Here is a 27,485-nt window from a genome sequence, read left to right on the forward strand (position 1 = left end):
GCTGTCCCCCCGCAGCCGTCACCGAAGCCCCCGCGCTTGGAGAGAGCAGGTCGGCGCCAGCCCGGTGCCCGAGCGCCGGCCGCGCCCCCCGCGCTGGTGGCGCCTTGGAGCAGCCCGGACGTGACGTCACGAAGAGGGCTCGGGACCACGCGAACCCGGGGCCTCTTTATTTTTCTTCCGCTGCCTCTCTTCCGCCGCCGTAGTCCCGGGTCGAGGAATGCCGTTTGATAACCGTCTGCGGTACGAATGCCGGAGTTTGGGCTTGAGATCTTTGGTGGACCTTGAGGGCAGAGTGGGGGAGGCATCGCAGGCTCCCAAAGGACGGGAGACAAGCTAAAGAGCCCTCGGAGCGGAGTGTGGGTACGGAACCGTAGGAGTCGGGGCTGAAAGTCAAGTAGGGAGGAAGAGAGGCGGTGCCTGGTGGGACACGTGACTGGAAGTTGGGGCGGAGGCGGCCTGGCTTTGGACGCGGCGTGGTGAGCAGCGGCGCCTCGCTCCCTCCTCGTCTCGGGTCTGCGGGAGGAACAAGGCTGTGGTGTGTAGATTGGGGGCGGCCACCAGGAGGATGTGGGCCGTGCTCTGGGCCTCCGGCTCGTTCTAGGGGCGCGTGCGGGAGGAGGCTGCAGGCCCTTGGGGACGCGCGGGGAGCGGCGTCGGCGCCTGCGGGTGCTGGAGAGCGCTTGGCGGGCCTCAGGTCCCGGGCCCCGGGGGACGTTTTCCTGCGTCTTCTCCATCCGATGATCTCCGTCGTGTAGCGTTGGGATCACAGTTCTGAAACTAAGTCCGGGTTAGAACCGTGGCTTCGCCGCTGACTCCCCGAAGGGCGCTACAAAAGTGACCGACCCCCTCTCTGAAAAGCGGGATGCGTCGCGCTGCCGCTTGCGGCGAGGCTGGCGCGCGGTGGGCCCGCTCCTCTGTCGTGACACTGGTGCACTTGTAACGCTGCCTGCTTCTCGCGTGTCCGAGGGGCTTCGGGATGGAGAGCTTTTGTCCTTGAGCATGTTAACCGGCCACATCGCGTTCCCGTCAGCCTTTGTTAAAGTGAGTAAGGGACAACGCCCAGCAACACGGATGAGTAGAGGAGGAGAGGTGAGTGCAGTACGTGGTCGTGTAAGGGGAGCGTCCGCGTGTCCCCGTGTCTGTGTGTAGAGGTGCGTTCCAAGGGGCGTTCTTGGAGAACGCGGAGGTGGGGCTTGACCAGGATCTCCAGAGATAAAATTTAGAAGCAGTACCATAGGAGGTGAAACACACAGGTCCAGGCGACAGATTTGGCGGAAGATTCAGGGAAAGGAGTTGGGGTTTTTTCAGATTTGAGAAAAACTAAGGGAAAGAAGTCTTCGCCGTACATAGAAAGTTATTTTTCCCAGCAGAACACACTGAGTGTGTGCCCCAGCCTTCATGAAAGCTGACAGAGAGACCAAGCGCCTCTTTGTGGGTGGCCTTGGCGCAAACATCTCCGAGGCAGACCTACGAAATCAGTTCAGCAGATTTGGAGAAGTGTCTGATGTGGAGATCATCGCACGGAAAGATGAGCAAGGTGAGTTTATAATCCTTCTGGGTAAAGGCGTGTATAACTCAGGTTAAGTGTCATGTAACAAAGAACCCCCCCAGAGGTGAATGTTAGTCCTGCACGCTGAAAGTGCCCTGTGTTTCCTTACAGGACACTGTTGTGTGTCCCCGGCCCCATGCCCCAGAGGTGTTAGGGATGATGTGGAGCTAGCTCAGAATTACATTTGTGAAATAAAAAAAAAATCTGAATTCCAAAATATCTGATTTCTAAAACTTGTAACTTTCAGTTTTCAGAGTTAACATTCTGATGTTCATTGTGTCATATGGAGTAAAATACCACTAACATCCGGACAGTCAAAATGTTTCCTTACCTGGCTGCTTGACGTTTTTTTGTTATCCCTTTTCTTTTGGAACACTTTGATTATCATGCTTAGAAAAGTGCAATCTTTATATCCACTGAAGACTAAATAAGGTTTTTCTTTGAAAGAGGAAGTTTCCAAGAGTTCATTTTTTAAACTTAGAAACTTAATAATTTTTTACATTATTCTCCGGATGAGACTTTAAATAAATTTATTCTTTTTTTTAGGAAACCTACAGAAAGTTTTTGCATATATCAACATCAGGGTAGCAGAAGCAGACCTGAAAAAATGTAAGATTGTCATGTATTTTTTGTACTCTTTGCCAATTCGTGTCACTGTGAAACTTGGAATAACTTCATTCTAAATCTAAACCTCAACAGCCACTTCAAATCTCCCAGAGGGTCAACCATGATCAAGGAAATTTCAGTATTCTACAACCTAGCAGGTTTAGGTTCATACCGTTTGGTGTCAACAGACATGTAGCACATTGCTCGTGGGTTTGCTCAAATATGGTATTCTCAAATATTTTGGAGAAGAGACCAAACTTTCATAGAAACTGACTGTTACACATATCCTACTAGATATTATGCCACACCCACCCTCCCCCACCATGTTCATTTCTTGGGCAGCTAATTCTTACCGCTAAATGCTGTTGGAAGGCTTTAGAGTGTACCCTTGGGAGACCCTATCCTTGAAGTTATGAACTCTGCATCGATAAGTTTAGTAAAGCTGAGGGCAAAATGAGGGTCTTCAGTGAAGAAGGAAAGGGAGATAATCCATACTGCCACTGATGCAGTAATATATCCTAGTTATTTAGAAGCTGAAAAGTCAAAAGATGCTGAGAAGGAAACATACTGAGAAATAGGGCCATCAGCCTTTTGCAATTTCATTTGCAAAAGAAATTGATTTAGTCTGTTGTTCAGTGAGAAAATAGATATGACAAACAAGTTATGGTTAAGAATACATCAGCTCTGATGTGTGACCTGTAACAAGTAATTTAAACTTCGAAGCCCCAGTTTGCTTATCTGATGTATGACACAGATGTTGCTTGCCTCATAATACTGCTGTGAAGATTAAATTGAGTAATACCTTCACACTCAGCATTGTATCTCCAATAGAAACGTCTGTCAGTTACTGGTTGTTATTAAGGAAGCCTATAGCAGGTACTGAGAAAAAGCGACTACTAGGGCGTAGCGGTTGGGACATAGTTTAGTTGCCTGCACCTAATTTGTTTGCAAGTTACACAGTGATAGTGTAGTGATAATTAGTATAAGGTAATAAAGTGAGGTGCTGCAAGATTCCAGTGTCCTCTGATTCACCCTAGAAAGATAACATTAATGTTTTATAGTTTGGGTATGGAAAATGACAGTGAAATATTAAGTAGATGTCAGCCATTCACCAGAGGTTCTTGATGTTACTTTATAAACAAATGATAGACAAATCTTGCTTTACGTTGTACGCATTTGCCTCATTCGAATCTTGCAGTAACACTGGGAGGTAGGGAGTGTAAGGACTCTGGTAAGTGGTCAAGATGAGACCAGTACCTGGGCCTCTCTCCAGGTCTCATTGTCTTCATTCTATTTCCTCTGTATTTCTTTGTGATAAAGAAGTCTACGTTTCTTGGTACTGAATAATTTTAAAGGCACATGCTGAAATGTGTTATTGTGTTGTCATGTACTTGGGTAATAATTCTTTACTTCATAGGTATGTCTGTCTTAAATAAAACAAAATGGAAGGGTGGAACACTACAAATTCAGCTAGCAAAAGAAAGTTTTTTGCACAGGTAAGATTTGCTTTATATGGATTTAAAACCTATTTCTTTATATTGAAGATGGTTTTATACAGTTAATTGATTTGGAACTATCAAGTTATATGCTGTTATAGTCTTAGCAAATTCAAACATTACAAGTAGAGCTAAAATTTCTCTTAACTGTGACCCCAGACCCCAACAAAAAAAGATAATGTGATGTATTTATGTATGTACGTTTTAAACTATAAAAATATGTACTATTTCCTCTTTTTTAACACAGCCATTTGTGGTGATGTAGATCTTCCGCCTTCTTTAGTACTATTTCAGAAAATTGCTGTACCATTGTGTAGTTGGTCATCCCCCATGAATGGACATTTAGACTGTTTCCACTTTTGCATGCTTTAATAGATGACCCTTGAGAATGGCTCCTGCATATGTGCAAGGGTTCCTCTGGGGTTTATGTTAGAAAAGGGAGTTTGTGTGTCATAGGGTTATGTACCTTTAAAATTTTAATAGACACTACCAAATGCTTATGTTGATTTTGACTATTAATGTGAGTGTCATACAAGGGTATAAAGATAATAGGAAATCCCTGTGTGAGAGGGATAAGATTAATTATGCAAGCAATTTAAGAGCAAGGCAGTGTCAGAGAGTATTAATATCTCTAAAGGTATTCTTAGGGGGAAAAGATTATGAGTTTGGGAGCTTTCAAAATAGGAAACATTGTAGGAATATATAGATGGAGTGACCAGGAGAGTTAGTAAGATTGTTCTAGACCAAGGAAATGGCACAATGAAAACTAAGGTCTAAAACAAGAGCCAGGCAGCCTACTGGAGGCATGTTTTGAGGGAGTGGTCTGGTAAGAAAGGTGAGAATTTGATTTTGTTCTTCGTCTGGGGGCCTCTGTGAACAGGTTAGTGATGGGACTTTCATTCGGCAGTGCTTCAGTACCTACTATGTACAGGGACTGAGGCCTCAGTCCTGAGCAGGGTGAGCATGCAGTGCTGCTGCCTTGAAGTGTCTGTGGAAGGTGGAACGTAAAGGAGACAGATGAGAGGTGAAGAAGCCAGTGAGGACTGGTGAGCGCAGTTGTCCAGGTCTGACTTATAAGGTGGGGGAGTTTGAATCAGAAGGTTGAGATTGCATTCTGCATTCTCTTCAATATGAGGGTAGAAGTAATCGGGACTTGGCAGATTGGGCTCTGAAAGACACCTCTTCCTCATGAAGAACAGTGAGGGGATTGAGGATAGATAAAATGCAAAAGTGCATAAGTTGAAAGGGAAAAACTGAGAGACCCTAAACGATCACTATAAAGTTAAACAGCTTTATAGTATCAAAAAAAAAAAACAAACCCCGAATGCACTGTTAATAGCATGATTGGTTATTTTTACTCCTTTATTTATATTTTCTCTTTGATCCAGATTGGCCCAAGAGAGAGAAGAAGCGAAAGCAAAGAAGGAAAAATCAAGAACAGGCAACACCAGCTTGTTGGAGAAGATGGGAGTGGTGGATTTCCATGTGAAAGCTGTGCCTGGGACAGAAGTACCAGGTCACAAAGTGAGTCTTCTCTGGTGGCCTGACTAGCCCAGGAACTGACTCTTGAGACCCTGTAAGCCTGGGCAACAGGTCTAAAGCAGTTGTTTTTTTCCCTTGCTTTGAAGCAGTTAATGTACTGTGCTTATAGTCTTCAAAGTGCCTTACAGCCCTTGGGTAAGCACAGTTTTCCCCTTATTTACAAAGAGAAATCAGGAACTCAAATGGAGGCAGGTCTCCCAGGGGACAAAGGCGAGACATACAGGCAGATCCAAGTTTGCCTTCTTAACGGCGGGTGTTTTTGTGTGGCATCCTACATAGTTTATATGGGATTGATAGCTGCCCCAATTTTTTTTTCTTTCTCTTTTCTTTCTTTATACACTTTTTTGAGGACTCATGTTTCATTTTCAGAAGATTAAACCCAAAAGTAATCATGGCCTACTGTGAGTTTATATGTTTTTAAAGTTATATTTATGCAGAGTGGTTAATCTTTCAGATTTATGATATATATAGTAAATACATTCTTTTTTTTTCTTTTAGAATTGGGTTGTGAGTAAATTTGGAAGAGTCTTACCTGTCCTTCACCTAAAGAATCAACATAAACGTAAAATATCCTTCAAAATTGGCCTTTCAGAGTAACTGTTATTTAACAGTGATTGATACTTGGAGAAATTTACTTCCTACCTTTAGAATTTCCCTCCCTCTGTCAGTAAATGTTTAGGTGTTTAACAGTTTTAATGTTCCCAGTTTCTAGGCAAGGTAAGACCTACCCACCTACATGTATGAGACAGTTAGAGAATAATGAGAGAATGTGATAAGGTTTTGTGCAAGTAAGTGATAGAAACAATGGTTGTCAAAGAAGCATATCTTAATTTATATGTCCTTCCTTTCATTTGACATGATTCAGAGCCATTGGTAAAAGAGCTCAAGTAGGGCGAGGGAACACAGGGTCCTTGTTAAAGAAGGCTTTGGAGGAATTGGGGTAGGTTTTACATTCATAGACAAAATATAGGAAAGAGGAAAATGGTAGATTGAAGTATGTAGACGGGCAGGAGAATGGTGGGTAGAGAAATAGTATGGAATGCAGGATGAGTAAATTCAGATGCCCGTTCCCTTGAGGACATGAGTTCAGATTCCTAGCATCATGGACTTGTGGGCAGAGGGTGTGGCTTGGGTATCCTGTAGCTTCAACCATGTGTCAGTCGGAAGCAGAAGCAGTTCCAGGTACTTCGAACAGAGCAGATGTATACATGCAATAGGTTTAAAAGTGCTGGAGGAGCAAGAAGCTGATGATGGTCAGGTTGTCCAGAGATTAATAACTGCAGCAAACCACTAGCCTGGGGCTAGAGAAGCAGAAAGGGCATGTTCTTATGGCTTACAGCTACTGTGCCACTGCGGTCCCTGGAGCCCTGGCCAAAGCCGGTGCTTCTACTATCCTTGCCAGTGGCACTAAAATCAGGGAAACACTGACTTCTTTCTTCCTCTCCACGTGCCGGCTTCCCACTAGTGGCAGCCACTGAACAAAGAGGAGGGTATTGACAGACAGTGTGAAGCTGAGAGACAGTGGACACTGGCACACCTCACATATTTGGCATGTGTTCAGTAGATACTAAATGAACAGAGACTTTTCAGGAGTAATAGCTTGAAGCAACTTACACTTGCCTATTTACACGTTTTAGGAAATCAGCAAATGCCAACTGTCATCACAGCATGTTGACATCAACAAGAATCTTTCTGGATAACAGGCCTGGTAAAGAATTACTAACTTTCTGTTAAAGACCTAAAGAATGTACTACAGACAGTGAGTAGAATGTAAAATGGATGTTACTGAGCTAGGAGAATCAGAGTTAGGATGGGTCAGTATCAAGAAGGCAGGAATGGCCAAAAGAATTGGAGACTCAAGGGTGCGCAGTGTCTAGCTGTACTCCTGTGGATTCCCCTCTGTATTCTGCTTTAGAGTATCAGCTCAGTGGATGCATTTCTCGGATTTACAGAAAACATTCTTGGGGCCTCTGTATCTAGAATAAAATCTGAATCAGTTTGCTGTAATACTTATGTACAACCCAAGTAATTCCTTCTGATTAATACTAATGGTGCTTGGTTTTAACTCTGGACATGGCATAGAAAACTCAATTTCAAAGACCCTGTGGTCACCTAGTGAAGTCCTTGTTTTGTCTGACAGGAAACTGAGGGTTAAACAGTATTCCTGTTACTTCACCAGATTGATAGGTTTTCCTAAAACCTAGCATTTTTGTTTTGTTCCTTGACTTTTGGTAACATCATAAAGTATGATCCATCAAAATACTGCCACAACTTAAAGAAGATAGGGGAGGATTTCACAAATGCCACCCCTATATCCAACCTCACTTGGGAACTGGAAGGAGGAAATGATCCTATGAGTAAGAAACGGCGAGGAGAGTTCTCTGACTTTCACAGCCCTCCCAAGAAGATGATAACAGTGCGGAAGGATGAGAGTTCCACTGCATCTCTGGCTGTGAGACTAAGACCCAGTAGGGTAATGGAGAGTCTATCCTCAACACAGCAACAGGCAGCACAGAAAACACCCTGTGATCTCATTACTCTGCCTAAATCACCCCAGGTACCTGATTCTGAGAGCCAGAAACTTAAACATGTATTTTTTCAGACTTCTGGCTTGGAGACCACCAGGAACAGAAATAACTTGTCTGATGATGATATCGATTCTGAAGATGAATTAAGACTAATGATTGCAAGAGAGGAAAAAGAGAGAGCTATATGGTCCTCAGTAAATAAATCTGAAGATGATCACTTTGAAGTTGTTAGGGATGATTTCAAATCAGATGTTCACAAACTTCATTCTTTATCAGGTTTAGGCATCAAAAATAATGTCTCCTGCCTTGATAGTGAAGATGTTTTGAGAAATGATAGTGACTGTGATTCAGGAGATACAGATGAAATCATTGCAATGAAAAAAAATGTCAGGAAGGTCAAAAACAGTACAGAATTTTCACAAATGGAAAAGTCTATACACAAGAAATCTTTGAAAAATAGAAAAAACCATGAGCCTTCTGATGATCGTATTAAAGTACACAAAGGAAAAACCAACATAGAGCTAGCCATCAGTCAAGAAGTTAAGCCTCTTGGTTGTAAGTCTCCGTCCGACTTTAGTAGCAGTGAAAATGCTGATTCTATATCAGAATCACCTGAGTCTGAAGACGATGAGGAGTATAACGCCATGATGAGAAACTGTGCACGTGTGAATCTCACTTTAGGTGATTTGGAACAGTTGGCTGGCAGTGACCTGGAGGCTCCAAAAGAAGACACTGAGAGCGATGGCCAGGAAACCACCACCAAGTGTGACAGGGCCTCCAAAAGCTGCAGGACTCCCTGTAGCCTCCACACAGGTCGACAGTGTATTCATCCTGGGGAGATTGTGGCTTCCCTTTTAAAAGAAGACAACACCCATGGAAAACAGAAACCAAAGGCAAACAACTTAAAGCCAAAATTCCAGGCTTTCAAGGGAATAGGCTGTCTCTATGGAAAGGAATCAGTGAAAAAATCCATGAAAGAGATCGTTGCCTCTAACAATAATACTAAAGATCAGAATTGCTTGAAACCTGAGGATCCTGGTGGCATATTCATGGAACTGGGGCCCCCGTATGCTAATGGCTCATCAGGTGAACTGACTCCTTTCCAACATGCAAAGGCGGCAAATGATCCAACCCATATTCAACCTCAAAAGAGCCAGGATCACAAGGTGGTGTCCCCTAACAGTTCAGAAGAGAGAAGTGGAAATCCTGTTTCTAGTCTTTTGCCATTAACAGGTAAGAAATCTTTAAGTCTTGGTGCAAAGACTCCAAAGATAGGCTCTGAGGAAGACTGTTGCCACAGGACGGCAAAGACAGGAGAGGGCTCCAGAAAGAGGCCAGATCTGAGCAGCCGCACAGCCCCTGAGACATGGCCTGAGGCCGCCTCCAGGAGGGACACTCAAGGAAGCAAAACTGACCCCGCACTTTCTGTTAAAAGTCCATCCAGTGTTAATGCTAAGGATAAGCATGCTGAAGACAATCAAAAGCGTTTGGCAGCCTTAGCGGCGAGGCAGCAAGCAAGAGAAGCACAAAAGCAGCTGGTTCACGATGCTCTGGCAAACGTGGTGAGTGTGTGTTCAGTGTGGGTCTACCAAGCGCTCTCAGTCCTCCCTTCTTACCATGAGCATAGCATGCCCCTGTAGAGCTCAGTGACTTGGCACCCACCAGTTTTGTGTTTTGTGTCCTTGAGTTAGAAGCCTTTATCACCCTATACCTTTAGTATATCCCAAAAGAAGTGAGACTGGATTCTGCTTACTAAAGATGTTTTTAATTTGTTTTTATCTAAAGTTTTTTCATAATTTCCTTTCCTTTAGAAGCTATAACTGGTATAGTTAAGTGATAGATCTTAGTATGTCTGAATTTACATAGAAATCACTTGCCAAATGATTTCTGTCTTACCAAGGTTTACTATAATGAGCCTTTATTCATTTTCTGAACAATCGTTAGGTACATGTGAGGTTCCAGGCCTTCACAGTAAGTGCTGGATTTATAGAATGAGGGTTGTGGTCTGTGCCTCAGGTGGTTATCGAGTCATAGTGTAGTGGGCAGAAGGTCGCAGTTTAGTTCCACAGGCAGAGAGCAGTATGCCTGTGTGCCCTGGCAGCACACGGAAGCACCAGCTCTGCAGGAGGATGTGGGGAGGGGCTTCCTCAGCCTGAACTGAGTGTGGTGTGAAAGGGTCAGTGGGAACTGGTTGGGCAGAAGTAAGAGGGTGGGAAGGGAGAAGAAAGGCATTCTTCTTTAAGGGAGCAGTTTGTCCAAAAGTGAGTATTTGTAGTCAGTGTTCCTAAAATGTATATAGCATGAGGTGGCAAGAAATGGGGCTAGAGAGATTAGTAGGGGCAAGTTGTGAAGAGGCTACCGAGGTTGGACTTTATTCTTAAGGCAGTGAAAACACTGAAGAATTTAACCAAGGGGAAGAGAAGTAGTTGGCTATACATTGGAACAGGAGTAGGCAAACTGCAGCTGGCAGGCCATCTGGCCTATGGCCTGTTTTGGTATAGCCTTCAAGCTAAGAATGGTTTTTACATTTTTAAAGGGTTTAAAAGAAGAATGGAGGGCTGAAACCATATGTGGCCTGCAAAGCCTAAAATATTTACTCTCTGGCCCTTGACAGAAACAGTTTGCCAGCATCTGTTTGGGAAAGGTTGTTCAGGCCGTGACGAGAACAGCAAATCGAATGGGGCAGATCTGGACCCGGGACAGCCTGTAGGAGGTCATGAACCAGAAGCAAGGCACTGACAGTGGGAACATATTTAAAAGATACCAAGAAGATCCAGTTGATGGAACTTGGTGATCAACTGGATATAGAGAGAGAAGTCATAAGTTTCCATCTTGGGAAACAAGTGGATGATGTTGGCATTCACTAGATAAGAAAATAGGATGGGCAGTAGATTTGGCAGGAGGAGGAGATGAAGGGTTGTGTTAAGGTGTAATGCTTTTGACAACTGCTCTAGGATGGTCATCCAGAGGACAAGCCAACACACATCATCTTTGGTTCAGACAGTGACAGTGAAACAGAGGAGGCATCCACTCAGGAGCAAAGCCATCTGGGGATGGAACCAGTGAAAGTAAGTTGTTCAGGATCCCCGTGTGGGCATTCTTCTACCTTTGCAGATTCATTTCTACCTGTTGCATACCAAGACCTCCACACAACTGCCAGGCTCAACATAAAATCCTCCAGCAACCACGATGAGACCCAGGACTCCCCAGACCACCACACATGGAGACTACAGGGACTTTGGAGATTTTCTCCCACATGAATCTCTCCCCACATCTGCAAAGTGAAACCCTGCAGAAGGTGTTCTCACACATAATAACTGTTCCCCACCCCCCATCCAGGCTGCTTTGGGAGCCTCTGGATTCATGACCCAAGAGGCCGAGTATATATCACAGAGTCAGGAGTTTCCATCCTAACCAGCATTCATCCTTTCCTGGAAGATGCTCCTTGGTTGTTGTTTCTTAAATACGAGGGGGAAGATTACATATTGAAGGAAATGTTGATTGCATCAGTTATTAATAAACATTTCTGTCTTGTCTTCATCTGAGTAACAGGAGTCCGTGGGTAGAGCATCTGGGAAGCTGTTTGACAGCAGCGACGATGAGGAATCTGGTTCCGAAGATGATAGTAACAGGTTCAGAATTAAACCTCAGTTTGAGGGCAGAGCTGGACAGAAGGTTAGTGAAGACTGAAAATAAAACCTGCATTGTGTCCTTACTTTTCGACAGCATCCTTAAATCTAGGTGAATGCAGACAGACCTTGACCTGCACTTTAGTGTTTAGGTGTCTATTTTGGGAGTGAGTCCTCTTTGACCCTCTCTCATTGGTTCAAGGGTAGTTGAGGTTATACAAACATTAATATAGTGAATTTCAGGGCATGGGATATCCACTTGTAGGGCCTTCTTTCAAAGTGACTTCTTGGGAATATGGTCATCAATTGTGTATGTGTTTTGTCTGTGCAGCTCATGCATTTGCAGTCTCACTTTGGCACTGATGACAGATTTCGCATGGACTCCCGATTTCTAGAAAGTGACAGTGAAGAGGAACAGGAAGGTAAATTGTCCAAACAATTCTGATGTCAGAGCTGGGGGACCCTGAGAAGTTACCAAATGTAGTTCCTTCACTTAAGATATACAGAAACTGGGGGCCAGCCCAGTGGCGCAGCGGTTAAGTGCGCACGTTCCGCTTTTCAGCGGCCTGGGGTTCGCCGGTTCGGATCCCAGGTGCAGACGTGGCACTGCTTGGCAAGCCATGCTGTGGTAGGTGTCCCACATATAAAGTAGAGGAAGATGGGCACGGATGTTAGCTCAGGGCTAATCTTCCTCAGGAAACAAAAAATATAGAGAGAGAAACTGTACCTCAAGACATTGAATTTTAGAGCTTACAATCCAATGTTTAGCTTACTTAATACTCCTTGAGTTTGTTCATACATATTAATTTATTTAGAAAATTTTAATTACTTGACACTGCCAGAAAGGACAGGAATAGATAATTTCCGCTAAAGGCACCACCTTCCTCTGTCCCTTCCCTGGCATAAGAGAGAAGGCGAGGTCCCTCCTTGGCAGTAGATTGGCAGGTCTGGGTGAGGCCATGGAAGATATTTAACTCTCACCTGGCTTTCTAAAAGGAAGAGTGTTCATCTTCCCTCCGCTCTATGTGCTAGGTGCAGGTTTTTAAAAGCCCTGTACCGTTGAAAGCCATTCTACTTGAATTCATCCTTATTTGAATGTATCTTATAGTAGTGATGCTATCAGAAGCATACTAATTCTGTTCCTTTTTACTTCCTAAAGCTTTTTTCACAGCCTTGGTTCCAAACTTCCTTATAAGACCTACTCTTATCCTTTTTGAAAGACCACACCTCCTACTTGACCAAGAGGACGGCCACCTCGAGTGAGCTCCCTCCTTCCCTCTCCAATCTCAGAACTTCTGTCCTTACTCCTTTTCCTGTCCTTCCTGAGTTCATCTAATCTGCATCTCACTCCCCCCATTCATACCTCCTGTTCTCCCCTTTCTCATGTGCATCTCTTCATCCTGCCCTTTCCTTCTAACTCCTTCCTGTTTCTACAGACATGGTTAGGTCTCAGGTCCCCAAAAAGCCATTTCTTCAACCCTGTCAGTTTTCAAGGTGCTACTCCAGTCTGTTTTTCAGTTCTAAACTTGAAAAATAAAAATAAACTCAGAAGCAGTTGGCTTTGTATTGAACACAATCTCTGATTTGACTCAATTCTTTGAGATGATTATTACGTGTATTACACTTTTCTGGAAACCAGGGTTGAGAGAGAAAATTCTCCAGGGTCCACACCCATAAGAAGCTTACGTTTCTGAGCTTCTCACTCAGAATTCCATGTTGAAAACAGGAATGGCAGAACCTTGGGAATAGCCCGCATTTAGAAGCCGCATTTAGAGGATACTTTCGTAGCTTCTGCCACTTTTGTCTGTCTCCTTACAACTCTTCTGGTATGTGTCCCCTCAAAGCTGTGAACAACCACTTCACCAAATGCAGTGGCATTTTCTTAAGCTTTGAGCTCTTCAGTCTGCTGGTAGCATTTGTCACTGTTAGCCACTTCCTCTTGAAAGGTTCTCTTCCCTTTGCTTCCATTGCACCATAACTTCCTTATTTTCTTCTTAATTCTTGGTTCCTCATTTTCCCTTTGCCTACAGATGTAGGCTCTCCCAAGTTTCTGTCAGTCCTTGTGGCTTTGGCTGTCTCTTGGACATGAGTGTTTTCCAGATTTGGGCCGTCTTTGCTCCTGACTGTTGTGCTGAGCTCCCACCTGTTCTTTTCTCAATGCCTGATCGTTATTTCTCAGAGACGTTCCTGTGAGAACAAGGAGGTCTCAGCAAGTCCCAAGCCGACCTCCTCAGCTCCTCTGGGCCCTTCTGTTTCTCTGGATGGCACTTCCATTCTCAGGGCAGACAGAGAACCTCTGCCTTGTTTTTTTCCTTTCCAGCTTTTCAGGCACAATCTTTTGTGAATTGAGGAGACTGTCCTGCAAAATAAGTGGTGTGGCCAGCCTACAAACACCTTGAGCCCTTTCCAGCATTGTGTTCTACTTCCTAATGGTCATTATGAAGTTGAAATTGAAATGCTGCTTTTCAGAGTCAAAAGTTGTTGAATATTAGCAGTTTCATGTGGTTCAACCTAATGCAGTGCAAACTCTTTGCACTTTCTTGCTTCAATATATCTGTTCATTTTGTTTCCTACACCTGGCATGCCCTCCTTCTACCCCTAGGCAGCCACTTTGTCTCTCCTGCCTTAGATTCTGCCTGTTTATAAAGCATTTCTTGATCCAGTTGAACATAATCTCTGCCTCCTTGGAACTTTTAGAAACTTTGGAGGCATCACTGTACAGAACTTACTCAAATCAGCGTCTTGTTCTAGTTTCTGTTACTTGGTTGTTTATATCCTCAAGGAGGTTGAAAGGGTCTTTAAGGATTAGACTTCTTTTGTATTTCTGTCTATAATCCAAAGTAGCTGTTTAACTTTGTTCTCTCATATTTGTCTGTTTCTAGTAGTTGAAGATAACAGCTTATACGGTTCCATGATGCCCCTGTGTGGAGGGCCTATGACTCTCTTCCTGATGTATTTATTACTGAATCAAAGGCTGAAACAACTATCTACTAACATATTAATAATCATTAAAATTACCATCTTTCACTATCTTTCATTTTTGGATTTACATGTAATTTAGATTACATTTTTAGAATTTAAAAAAATCGAAGAGTCTGTAATCACTTTAGCTTTGTAACTATCTTGCTCTATGTTTGCCAGTCTTTACCCTAAAAAACTTTTAGACTTTATGCTGAAAGCCGTTAAATCCAGATTTGATTTTCATAATTGCAAACAGAAGTGGAACTTTTTGTTTGCTGGTCATGCAATTTCTGAATTCACTGTGGCGTTGAGGGTCCTGAAAATAGGGAGGTTAGCAAAATTAGGCTTTACTTTTCATCTTCCTATCTTAGTGTGCTTTGCATATGTTTGGGTGATTGATAGATATTTGATGATTGAGACTTCTCAAGTTATGTTTGCCAAGAGATCACTAATTATCCTTTTCCCTCTAAGAGATAAATGAAAAGAAAACTGCCGAGGAAGAAGAGCTTGCTGCAGAGAAGTTGAAAGCCCTAAATGTTGTGCAGAGTGTTTTGCACATCAACTTCAGCAATTCTGTGAGCAAAGGATCGGTAGCTGCTAAGAAATTTAAGTATGGTTTATGTTCTATCCCATTCCATCTTGTTTTCCTTTGCTATAAATGCCTTCTTGAACTCAGTTTAAAATTAGGCCATTTTAAACTTCCTGGGGAGGGCAGTTGGCCATGTGTATCAGACTCTTAAAAATATATTTACCTTTGACCCAAAGATTTACTTCAAGAAATGAATCTTAAATTATTTCTGTCTTTATGTACTTAGATGTCATAGCAGCATTGCTTCCATTAGTGAAACAGTTTGACAGTGGCTTAAATTTAACTGTAAAACTACATAAATGTAACTGTTTCTTACGGAAAATTTTAAGCATAATTTAGGGAGACCAGTGTAGTGAAACCCCTGTACCATCGCCCAGCTTCTACCATACCAGCATGTGACCAGTCTCCTCTTCTACACCTTTCCTCACTTGCCCTGCTTTCCCCACTGAAACATGTTATACAAATCCAAAAGTATATCATTTTATCTCTATATACTTTAGTATGCTTAAAATAACTTTTAGTATTAAAAAACTATGTAAGTATAAAAAAACCCAGGGAAACTTAATACTAGGTAATTTAAATACAGTGGTTTCTAACAAGCTCCTGATACTCTTTGATATTGTGTAGATTTATCTTGCTCAAAAATTGGAATCACCGTGGTGTTGAATTATAATTTGCTGTTAATTTTTTGTATTATTGTGCTGATTTATCTGTTTCAACTTATCACTCTCCTTTTTTTACATAGGGACATCATACGTTATGATCCAACACGGCATGACCATGCCACTTATGAAAGAAAGAGAGATGATAAACCAAAAGAAAGGTAAATCAAGCCACTTCTTTTAGTAGCAGGATCAGATGAATTAATCTCATTTCAGACAAGGAGAACAGTAGGTAGTAACCAATATCCCATCCATTGGTCGACACTGCATTTAGTTTAAGACCAAGGGAGGGAAAAGTCAGAGTGGAATTAGACGTGGCAGAGAGGGTCTTCCCTTTGACAAAGGAGCTCATGCATGTAAATGACGGTATGTGCTCTAGGATGGTGCCTCCTACCTGTATTAGTTTCTTGTGGCTGCTGTAACAAATTACCAGACTTGGTAGCTTAAAACCACAAAAATTCTCACAGTTCTGGAGGCTAGGAGTCTGAAATGAAGGTTTTTGAAAGGACTGTGTTCCCCTGGAGGTTCAGAGGGAAAATCCATTTCACGCCTCCCTCTTAGCTTCAGATGGCTGCTGGCAGTTCAAGGTACACCTTGGCTTGTGGCTGCATCACTCTAATCTCTGCCTCCATCTTCATAGGGCCTCCTCTTTTCTGTGTGTCTCTTTCTTTGTTTGTATTGTATAATCACAAACACTTGTGATTGCATTAGGGGCTACCTGGATCATCCTGGATAATTGGCTGTAAGGTCCTTAACTTAATTACTCTGCAAAGACCCTTTTTCCAAATACAAAAGGTACTATTCACAGGTTCCAGGAATTAGGGACCAGACATCTTTCTGGGGCAACCATTCAATCGCTACACCTCTAGTGTGTTGGGAGCTTCTATTTCCTATGTATAGATGTGCTGTCATTTTGATGAATATGGCGAATATATCAAGCAACGAGTAACTTGGCTGGTTTAATTCCTTCATTTTCCTACTGTTAAAATCACAAAGGCAGGGCTGGCTTGGTGGTATAGTGGTTAAGTTCATGTGCTCCACTTCAGTGGCCCAGGGTTCGCAGGTTCGGATCCCAGGCGCGGACCTAGTGCCACTTGTCAAGCCATACTGTGGCAGCATCCCACATAAAGTAGAGGAAGATTGGCACAGATATTAGCTCAGCAACAATCTTCCTCAAAAAAAAAAATCACAAAGGCAAGTATCATGAATTAGATCCTAGAACAAAAAAGACACTTTTGTAGAGAAACTGATGAAATGAGAATAAAGTTTGAGTTTAGTCAATAGTAACATACCGATGTTAATCTTTTAGTGTTTAGAATTGCATCATAGTTATATAAAATGCTACCGTTGGGGAAACTAGGTGAAGTTTGTTTGGGAATGCTGTACTATCTTTGCAACTCTTCTGTAAATCTAAAATTGTTCCAAAATTAAAGTTTTCTTTTAAAAAGAATCACATATCAGACCAAGGTAGACGTAACATAAATATTTCCCGCAGTGTAAAATTTTTATGTTGTTTCAGATAATGCACATTGAACACAGTACATAAGTGGGGGATATTTTATATATTAGATTTGTTTTTACTTATATCTAGGGTGTAGTGGCTGTCTGTTGCTGCATAGCAGATTATCCAAGACTTAGCCTCTTTAAAACCACAAACGTTTATTGTCTCAAAGTTTCTGTGAGTTAAGAATTTGGGAACAGCTTCTTTAAATGGTTCTGGCCAGGGTCTCTGGAGAGGTTGCAGTCAAAATGTTGCCAGGGGCTTAGTCTCTGAAAGGTTTGGCTGAGTCTGGGTGATGTCCTTCCAAGATGGGTCACTCACATGGCTGTTGGCTGGTCCCTCACTGTGTTGGCCTCTGTATTAGGCTACTTAAGTGCCCTTATAACCTGGCAGCCAGCTTCCCCCAGAGCAAGTGACCTAAAAGAGAAAGGAGGAGGAAGCCACAGTGTATTTTATGACCTAGTCTTAGAAGTCACACACTGACACATCTGCCTTATTTCATTTTCTTGAAACAAGTCGCTGAGTCCAACCCATATTTTGAAGGTGGGGTTAAGTGCCACCTCTTAAAGGGAGAAGTATTGAGGAATCTGGACATAGTAAAGCCACCACAATCTGGCCTCTGGCCACAAATTGTTCCTATTCCTGCCACATGCAGAATTTGCTCACGCCTTCCCTAGACTCCCCAGAAGTCTCACCTCTTTACAATATCAGTCCAAAACCCAGGATCTTGTCGTCCAGATCAGATCTAGGTACACATGAGGCTTGTCTGCTGTAGTTCCTTGAGTACAGCACCTGTGCAGGTTTTTTTGATCAGAAGACCTGTGAACTGAAGAGACTAGTTTTCATCCCCTCCTCCAACAAACAGTGTTGGAACAAGGATAGGATATCCACCGTAAGCACTGCTGTTCAGCAGAGGAAGACAAGAGGCACAGAGGAGTCCCTGCTCCGTAGTAGCTCTGAACTCTAGACAGGTAACTGCTGGGAGCTCTCTGTTTAGAACTGAGGGCCTAGAAATAATTCTCCATGATTCTTGACTCTGCCTTTTGGATCATCCTTCCTTTTCCACGAACGGTAGCATGTGTTTGCAGCTGAGTAATGTTCCTGCTTTTTGCTTGTAGGAATGTAGGAGTTCAAAAGCCTCTTCACTGTGCACTGTCTCATTATATCAGTTCAAACTAGTGGTGTTTCTGTTAATATAATTCTCTTAAAATCTTTGTGAGTCTTCTGTGAATCTTTTTGGGGTTCACTCCATTAGACAAAAGCCAAACCCACAAATCATTTTGAGATAAGCCATTTTTTACTGTGGGCTTCTATGAGACTGCTGAGAAAGAATATCTTTAAACTCCTTAGAAGCCCTATTTGAGCAATTGAAGTTTCTGAGCTATATCAAGGGTCTTGAAGGCTTTTGTTTTATATTTAGACTGGGGTCTATAAATTTTTCTGTTAAGGGTCAGATAATAAATACATTTGGCTTTGCAGGCCAGATGGAGTCTGCCGCAATGACTCCACTCTGCCTTTGTAGCAGAAAAGTAGCCATAGACAACGCGTAAATGAATGAGGGAGGCTGTGTTCCAGTAAAACTATTAGCAGGACGCTGAAATTGCATTTCCTATAATTTCTGCATGTCATGAAATCATCTTGTTATTTTCTCCAACCACTTCAAGCTATAAAAAATATTCTTAACTTGCAGTCTATACATAAATAGGCAGAAGCCTGGCTTCGGCCCGTGGGCCGTCGTTTGCCAATACCTGCTTTAGACCTTGTTTTCCTGAGAGTCTTAGATTTGATCTTTACTTAAAAACCATTTCTTAAATTTCATGTCATTTGCCTTATAGGCTTGGTTTCATAGGAGGCATATCTCTCTTAAATACTAACCAAGTTGGTTTATTTAATGAAGTGTTAAAAGTTTTTCCCTGTGAGGTAGCCTCCACCAATAAGATGATCATTTAGGGTATCTTGTTACTTATTACTTTAAGTAATACAGTTAGAACTTTAGCCTGATATTATTCATAATCTATGGAGTGGACTCTAGTAGGAAAAAGGATTTTAATCTTTTATTAGCTAAAAACTTGATATTGGAAACTGCCATGTAGTTTTTCATCTAAGATCAAAGAAGAAAACATAATCCTAAATATAGAGCATGGTAACATAAAAATATAAAAATTTCATTCCAAAACAGACTAGACTTAGCATGTTTATAATTCATTTCTAAGAGTGAATTATAACTAAGTCTTTTTATGCCAGTTTCATAAAATTCACAGAACTTTAGAATTTGAAAAGTTCTTAGAAGTCATCTGGTTTAACATGTTCATTTTGTAGAAGAGGAAGCTGAGGGTCATTGCAATTAAATGATTTTCTTACTTAAAGCTAATATCTTAGGTGTAATTTCTGAAATATAATTCAGAGGGTAAGATAGGAGAATATGGTTTATGTTTAGTATTCAGAGCTGTTTGACATAGTTTTGTGTATAAAAAGCTTTTTGGTCAAGATTCTCCTATTTTTTTCTTTTTTTGGTGAGGATGATTGGTGCTGAGCTAAAATCCATACTAGTCTTTCTCTATTTTCTATGTGGGATGCTGCCACAGCATGGCTTGATGAGCAATGTGTACGTCCGCACCTGGGATCTGACCCTGCAAACCCCAGGCTGCCAGACCAGAGCACACAAACTTAACCACTATGCCACTGGGCCAGCCCCATGATTCTCCTTTTTTGAGAAGTTATATAAATCCTCTTGGATCCTCTTGGTTGTTGAAAGGATGGAATTAAAGTTATCCACAGTGTTTTTCCTTTCCTGATTTCTGGATATTTTCCCAAAATTGAATGTTTCTTTGTGTTGCACGTCTGTATATGTCAATGCAGTAAAGCAAAACGGAAGAAGAAAAGGGAGGAAACTGAGAAGCTACCTGAAGTGTCTAAAGAAATGTATTATAACATTGCTACGGATTTAAAAGACATATTCCAAACTACAAAAGATGCCAGTGCAAAGGAGGATGCCGTGCCCTGGAACGAGGACTGTGGTGGGGAGAAGCCTGAGGAAGTCCATGACCCTGCAGCTCTGACCACTGGGGCTGAACAGCCCGGTGGATTCACTTTCTCCTTTTTTGATGCAGACTCTAAAGATGTAAAGGAAGGTACTTTTTAAAAAAATTTTCATTTCAGGCAGTTTGAACTTAATTGACTGAGTTTGCATTAAGTGTAATAATTTAACATTAGCTGAAGGGATTCTGTCTTCAACCTAGATAAACATTATGAGGTTCAGTATTATGTGACGATAAACACATGACTGGAGCTGTGTTTAAAAAGTATTGTTGCATTTAAGGGAGATGTCTAGCTAGCTGCCGTGTGAAGGGAAGCCAGAGAATAACGTGCGGCATCCCTTCTTCTGTTGAGTAGAAATAGTCCTGAAGAAGCATGGAAGTCATATATTTAAATAGCTTCGTATCTTATGCAGTTGGAGATGCTGTGACTTACAGAAAGCCAGTGCTGTGTGGTGGGGCAAGAGATAGGTGCCCCTGGCTTTATATAAATATGCTGTCATCAATATGCCAGTTGTTTCATACTTTATCCTTGGAGATTTGCCAGAACCTAAAGGACAATATAAACACCGTTGTGTACAATTTTGCATTTCCTTTCAGTAGGTTTACTTCTGAAGGCCAACCTGGGCCAAAAGTTAGAAACACCTGTTATCTAGGAGGCTGCTCCTCACCTGGTGTTCACGGTGGAGGTGCAGCTTTTCTGGAAGTTCACTGTGAAAAGCAGGATGTGCCTGTATAGCAGAATACATGCACACCTACCACAATGGATTCCACTTTAAAGACTAGCAGTTAAATAGCATCCATTTGTTTAGCTGATTAGTATTAAATGCCAGCTCTTTGGTACTCCAACAGGAGATACAATCTAGTAGTTTTCAAAAATTGTTCTAAAGACAACAGTAGATCCTGTGCTGTGCTCTGCTTTATTCTCTTGCTCTGCTATCCATTTGAGTACTGGAGTCAGTCCTCCACTGTTGAACGAAGTTGGCATGATAACGAATAGTGACTATAATTCATCTCTAACTTTGAGAACCAAGTGTGAGAATTGGCCTTGAAACGAGTGCTAAGACTCCTTGGCAGCCTGGGAGATGAGCTTTAAGTACTTGGGAAACTTGGGGAACTCGTGACGTGATTGTCCACATCTTATAGCAGTAGCTTTTTCAGCAGTTCTAGACAGAGGTTTTGGGAATTGAAAATATAAACATGTTCCTTTTCTTGTTTATGAATAAGCAGGAGGGAAATCAGTTTTCACTGCATTGTGTTATATTTTAGGCTTCTCATGCTAGCAGTAGGTGCGACACTTATTTCGTTTGTTTTAAACTATGTTGCTCATTCATAAACCTTTAGTTTTTATATATTTTTGTAGTATTACTGTATTTCTTATCAGATCACCCTAGGAATGCTAAAAAAAACTCAATTAATATTGAAAAATCTGAAAAGATACTACCTATTTTAAATTAATGATTAAGACATTGGAAATTTAGATAAATGTGTGCATGGTGAACATAATCAAAGGTGTGTGTTCAGAAATACTTGGTGGTTCACAGTCCTGTCATCTTTTGTCGTCATGACAATACAGAGACCTATAGTGTTGAGACACTGAAGCCTGGTAAGATTGCCTGGCAGGGAGCCCCTCGTTTCCAAGACAGCAGTTCAGAAGAGGACAATGTTACTGAAGAAACAGATGAGACAAAGCCCAGCCCTGGGTAAGTAATTTGTTTCTCTGCAGGTATATTTCATAATTTGTAAAATCTGAGTTAGACATGCTTTAGAAATATTATGGAAGTATCCAAGCTTATCTTCTCAAGACAACTTAATTTTCTTCTCTCAGCTCCTTTAGAGAGTTCTCTAGCCTTTTTGTAATGGGGAGCATGTTTCCTTTCCCTTGAGATTCGGAGAGCTCTAGGTGGGGCGTGTAACTGTGCACAAGGAGGAGAGCACCTGACACTGAAGCCCCTGCTCTGGAGAGAGGATGCTGCACTGGCTGGCTGTCCTCACGGGAAACAATGGCAGATGGGGTAGCAGTGGTGGGTGCAAGTAACAGCAGCCAGTCTGGGGAGGATGGAGCTTGTACTTAAAGGAGTCTTCGCTACCTGAGCTTCAGGTAGAAGAGGAGAAGGCTGACTAGAGAGAGGGTTGGGGTCACTTTAACTCAGGGCAGAATGAGCAAAGCACAGAGCAGATATATTTAAAGAATAGTTCATTTATGTTTTTAATCTAAACATTTCTTCTTAAATATTGAAGTTAACCAACTAATCTTTCTCTCTCTCTCTCACTTCAGAGAAGTATCATTACCTGAGAAAGAGACTACTAGATTTTTCTTTTTCTCTAAGAATGATGAAAGACTTCACGGTAAGTCCATTTTTTGATTAAGTGGTAGAGAACAGTAATAGTAGGGCTCTCACCACTGCGCATTCTGATACAGCAACATGCGTCCAAGTAAGAACTGTTTGGGGAAACGTCTGACCCTTTGCAGTGTCATGTGGGTTAGCCCCTTTTAGACTGATGCCTGTTGACTTGTAAAGCTCTGGAGGACGGAGAGCTCCCACTTATCCCTCCCTCACCACTCATTATCATCAAGGGCTTGTTCTGTTCCAGGGACTTTCTTAGACGCTACACATACAAAACTCCTAAGTTTTTAGTACCCTGAAAGTTCATGTGAAAACTCTGGGGCTGTTGGTGAACTCTTCATTTCCTAGAGCCTAAGACAAACAGAAACCAAGTTACATAACAGTAAATGGAATATAAACAGTAGAGTCCTAACTGTTGTACATTTTCATTCTGTAAGAAACACATGAAATATTTTTGAAAATTAGAATAATTGGGGGGGGGAAAGGTCTTCACTAGACTTGAAGACCTTGATAATGCCAGCACTAGAATATTGTCTGTTTTGGTAATTTGCTGCCTCATTGTTTTTGATTTTCCCCTGGTAGGTTCTGCCTTATTCTGGAGAGGAGTGGGAAGTAATATTAGCAGTAGTTCTTGGGAGGCCAGAACAAACAACTTGCGTATGGTGAGCAATTTTATCTCCATATTGATTGTCCCCTAAAATAGATATAGTGTTATCTTTGTGTTAATATTTGTGTGGTGTAAGAATATGGGAATAAAGTGTAAAACTCAAGACAGAAAGGATCACAACTGAGAACATGATTTAAACACTCAGAATCATAGTGCTGGAAGGGAACTTAGAGATTGTCTAATTGAACCCGCACATGGTGCAGGTGAGGAGGCTGAAGAGAGACACCACTGAATGACTGGTCCAAGTCCCAGCCATGCTCAGTAAGTAATAGGAAGTCGTGAGATTGAAAGACTGAATTACAGTTTCAATTGTAAACATTTAAAAGCCAAAAGTTGGAGTGTTCCCTGTTCATTCCAAGTGAGTATTTCCAAAATGGCTTCCACAGCCCTGACACTGAATAACCTAAATTTTACTTTATAGATACTTAACACCTTGAAAATGATTTATATTTATTTTAAACAAAGACTTTTTTTTTAAACATTTTATTTTTCCTTTTTCTCCCCAAAGCCCCCTGGTACATAGCTCTGTATTTTTTAGTTGTGGGTCCTTCTAGTTGTGGCATGTAAGAGCTTTTGATATTCTATTTTTCTAGGATTGTCAGAAGAAACATAAAGATGCCAAAAGGAGAGTGAAACCAAAATCCTAAGTGTCAGTATTGATATGGAATGTGAACAACGCTCACCATGGAAATTGAATGATCCAGAAAATTTTAGCTGAGAAAGAACAATCAGAGTGAAGGACTGTTCAGAATCTGGCTGGTGGATACTCCATTCTGGTTGCTGTCTTTTTCTATGGATTTCCTCTGTCTGTCTTCCTAAGCAATTACTTCAAAAAATTAAACTGAACTTTTTTTTAAATGAAGCACAAGATAGTCCCTCAAAATACTTTTGTATATAATCTCTGTGCCTTCCATCCTCAGTTACTAATTGGCATCTTCTGATGCAAGGTTTACATAAAGCCTTTTAAAATATATGGTCAGAGCACTTTTATTTTCCAAGTTATCCTTTGTGTGAATTATAGACTACTTGAAATATTTATTTCTGATTGTACCAAATATACCTCACCTCCATTTTTTCATTTTTGTTTACAAGGTTGAATGTAAGTCAGCCCTAAGTTCCGTACTTGTGTTCTGGTGAAGAGCCAACTGAAATGCAGGACATTTCAGACCAGCATCATAGGTGAATTCTGTGAGGACCAGAAAAGAATGCCAAATGCAGTTTTCCTGTCCTTGGCCTCCAGAAATTGATGGAGGCAGACCTGTCAATCCCAAACTTCTCGTCAGACCAGAGGCCTATGAAAAAAGCCAAGTGTCTGACAGATATGTAGTCACAGTTAGAAGTCCGGACCCTGAGTCCAGATAGGGAAGCAGATTTAATACTTCATTAAATCAACCTGGTTAGGATTCAAGACAGATATATAGCCTCCTATCAGACTGGGCTCTGTACAAAATTGTGTTATACAGACGCAAGGGAATATCATTGAGCTACAATGTGTGTATCTGAAATTATTTATTGATGTACATCTTGATCAAATATAAACTATGAGGGCTGGGATGTCATCTGGTTTCTTAACCAGTTATGTCCCAACTGCCTAGAACTGTGTCTAGCGCACAGTAGGTGCTCAGGACACACATTTTTGAATAAACAGGGTCCAAGGGACTAAGTAACTGAAGAGTCATTTGGGATTTCTGTTTTCAAGACTTCAGGCTTCATGGAGAATGGAACCACTCAGCAGGACAAATAGTCCAAATGTTCCACCTTTTCTTGATGTAGATTACATTTATACCTTCTCATCTGTTGCTGTATAACAAGCCATCCCAGTAACAATCACTTATTTTGCTCACAAATAAGCAGTTTGGTCAGGACTCAGTAGGGTCTGCTCATCTCTACTCCATGTAGTGTCATTGGAGTAGCTCAGCCAGGGCTAGAGAATCCACTTCTTTTTATTTTTTTAATTTTATTTTTTATTGCGGTCACATTGGTTTAGAACATTATATAAACTTCAGCTGTACATCATCATCAAAATTTGACTTTTGTATAGACTGCATCATGTTCACCACCAAAAGTTTAGTCATTATCCATCGCTGTACACATGTGCCCCTTTACTCCTTTCACCCTCTCCCTGCTCCATTCCCCTCTGGTAACCACCAGTCTGTTCTCCGTATCTTTGTGTGTCTTTGTTTATCTTCCACGTGTGAGTGAAATCATACAATTGTCTTGTAATGGCCTTTCTCTGTGTGACTGACTTCACTGAGCATACTACCACCAAGGTCCGTCCACGTTGCAAATGGCAAACTTTCATCTTTTTTATAGCTAAGTAGTATTCTCGTGTGTGTGTATGTATACCACATCTTCATTCATCTGCTGATGGGCACTTAAGTTGCTTCTAAGTCTTGGGGATCCACTTCTTTTTTCTAAAGATTGGCCCTGAGCTAACATCTGTTGCCAGTCTTTCTCTCTTTTTTTTTCTTCTCCCCACACCCCCCTGTACACAGTTGTATATTCTAGTTGCAGTCTTTCTAGTTCTTCTATGTGGGATGCTGCCTCAGCATGGCTTGATGAGCAGTGGCAGGTCCACACCCAGGATCTGAACCAGTGAAACCCTGGGCCACCGAAGCAGAGCGCGCTGACTTAACCACTCGGCCATGGGGCCAGCCGGGAGAACCACTTCTAAGATGGCTTGCTCACTCAGTGCCTGTCCATGGGTTTCCTCACAGCATAGCAACTAGGTTTCATGCTGTCAGTCTCTCACGGCTGAGCCCACCCAGACTCCCAGGGAGCGTACACAGACTCACGTCTCAGTCGTGGGAGGAGTGTCAAAGAACTTGTGGCCACCTTTAAATGTCACACCCTTCATCTCCAAAGCAGACAAATAAATGACATCAGGCAACCTTGCCCATCCCCATTCCTGCTCTGCAGATACAATCACCTTCAATAATTCTGTTTCCTCTGATACTTATCTCCATATTTCTACCCAATATGCTTATGCTTGATTTCTTGGTTTTTCACTTTTAGACATTACCTAATGACTTCCTACTGTGAAAATGAGGATCCAGCTCTTTAATCCAACTATATATTTTGACCACATTTAACTTTTCCTAAAATCTCTTCTTTTCACTCCTCAACTTTTTTCTAGATTTAGTCTTCCCATACCTTCCAACAGTACCATAAAATGTTTCTCAGTCCAGTTTTTAAATAATCAGACCTGTCATCTCCACCTTTTTTCCGTGGACACGTGTCTGGGAGCTCTCCTGGTCTACTTTGGACTGTCTGGACAAATGATAAAAGTGAACTACCTGAACAAGGTGGCAACTTGAGGAATGCAAAACTTAAAACACATGCCAAGTACTTCCAGTTAATAAGCTGAAGATACACAACTACTAAATATATGTTCAAGTGAATTAAGTTATTGAATGGAGAGTTACCCCTTAGAAACAGGACATGAAACCCCTTCCTCTAACTCCTGACACTTGTTCCTAGACCATAAATGAGTACTGAATGAATGCACATCTGGAGGGCGCCAGGCAGATACACAGCAGTGCTAAGTAAGCAGATAAATAAGCAAACTAATTTTGTCTTCACTACAGGAAACAGTAATTTTAAAGTGCTTACTCAGCACCTCCTTCGTTTCTCTTTTCTCTCTCCACATGGCCCTTTACCGTACTTTCTGCAGTAAAATCCAGGAGAGCTCCCCGGGTGGCCCTGAAAGACAACGGGAGGCTTCCCCGAGCACCGCCGACCGCGCGCTGCGGCTCCTCTCGGCCGATGTGCAGGGACGGAGCTAGGGCTCTGCAGGCAGGCGGGCGGGAGTCAGCGCGCGGCAGGGCCGCCCGCACGCTGGTACAGCGCCGGTCCAGAGCCCCGCGGTCCTGGCGTGCGGCCCGGGCCTGCCTCCCTGCAGACTCCGGGGTGACGGTCAGGGCCCGCCGCACCGGAAACAGCCCGAGCGTGGGCCACTCCCGGGCCTGTCGCCGAGGAGCGCAGCCGAGGACCGCCCGCTCGCGGCTCCGCAACGTGAGTCCCGGGGCCACGTCGCTAGATTCGACTCAGGCAGGACGCAGCGCCCAGGACACGGAGCGCCGCCACACCTTCGCCGGCCCGGAGCCCCGCGGACGCCTTCCCGGCACGCACCGCGGCACGGCCCGCGGGCGTGGCCGGTACGAGCGGCCAATCGGCACTCTGCTTGTTGGTGGGTGTCGGCGGCGCGTGCTGATTGGCCCGTGCGTCCCGGCACCTCCCTCCTGGCTGCGCGCTGTCAGGGCATTGCATCACTCCCCCGCCGGGACGCGGCGTGGACGCTGCTGTTTCCCACGTGCCACGGTCCGGGAGACCCTCAGGTACGCTCCACCCTGCCTGCAGGGTCCTCGGGTCA

At 42.6% G+C, this 27,485-nt stretch overlaps 2 protein-coding genes and 1 long non-coding RNA gene across 13 annotated transcripts in view; 2 read left to right on the forward strand and 1 right to left on the reverse strand.

Annotated features, from left to right (window-relative positions):
- The first annotated feature begins 24 nt into the window (after nucleotides 1-24).
- On the forward strand, nucleotides 25-24,086 carry NOL8 (nucleolar protein 8). 11 transcript variants are annotated; one of them, XM_070248178.1, is made up of 17 exons: nucleotides 25-360; nucleotides 1,368-1,537; nucleotides 2,096-2,158; nucleotides 3,573-3,651; nucleotides 5,040-5,175; nucleotides 5,692-5,760; nucleotides 7,430-9,283; nucleotides 10,676-10,789; nucleotides 11,274-11,396; nucleotides 11,682-11,772; nucleotides 14,783-14,921; nucleotides 15,646-15,723; nucleotides 19,923-20,194; nucleotides 21,675-21,801; nucleotides 22,377-22,447; nucleotides 23,029-23,108; nucleotides 23,707-24,086. In XM_070248178.1, exons 2-17 carry the CDS (start codon nucleotides 1,399-1,401, stop codon nucleotides 23,758-23,760), a joined length of 3,489 nt encoding a protein of 1,162 aa, XP_070104279.1. In that variant the 5' UTR covers nucleotides 25-360; nucleotides 1,368-1,398; the 3' UTR covers nucleotides 23,761-24,086. The 11 variants fall into 11 exon arrangements, with proteins under 11 accessions (XP_070104279.1, XP_023483396.2, XP_023483389.2 ...); XM_023627628.2 differs by having other exon boundaries at nucleotides 1,371-1,537; XM_023627621.2 differs by having other exon boundaries at nucleotides 191-1,089; nucleotides 1,371-1,537.
- Nucleotides 17,205-27,227, reverse strand: LOC111770234 (uncharacterized). Its single transcript, XR_002803367.2, has 3 exons — nucleotides 26,726-27,227; nucleotides 17,759-17,889; nucleotides 17,205-17,480 (listed from the first exon to the last, which is right to left on the reverse strand). It is a non-coding gene; the product is annotated as an uncharacterized lncRNA (long non-coding RNA).
- IARS1 (isoleucyl-tRNA synthetase 1) overlaps nucleotides 24,190-27,485 on the forward strand; it is a 79,409-nt gene continuing 76,113 nt past the window's right edge. Inside the window, exon 1 of the mRNA XM_001491121.7 lies at nucleotides 24,190-27,450. Within this exon, the coding sequence (XP_001491171.3) occupies nucleotides 26,879-27,450 (572 nt within the window). The 5' untranslated portion in view covers nucleotides 24,190-26,878. The remainder of the gene's footprint in view (nucleotides 27,451-27,485) is intronic.

The sequence above is a fragment of the Equus caballus genome, chromosome 23 (assembly GCF_041296265.1).
Source record: "Equus caballus isolate H_3958 breed thoroughbred chromosome 23, TB-T2T, whole genome shotgun sequence".
Lineage (NCBI taxonomy): Eukaryota > Metazoa > Chordata > Mammalia > Perissodactyla > Equidae > Equus > Equus caballus.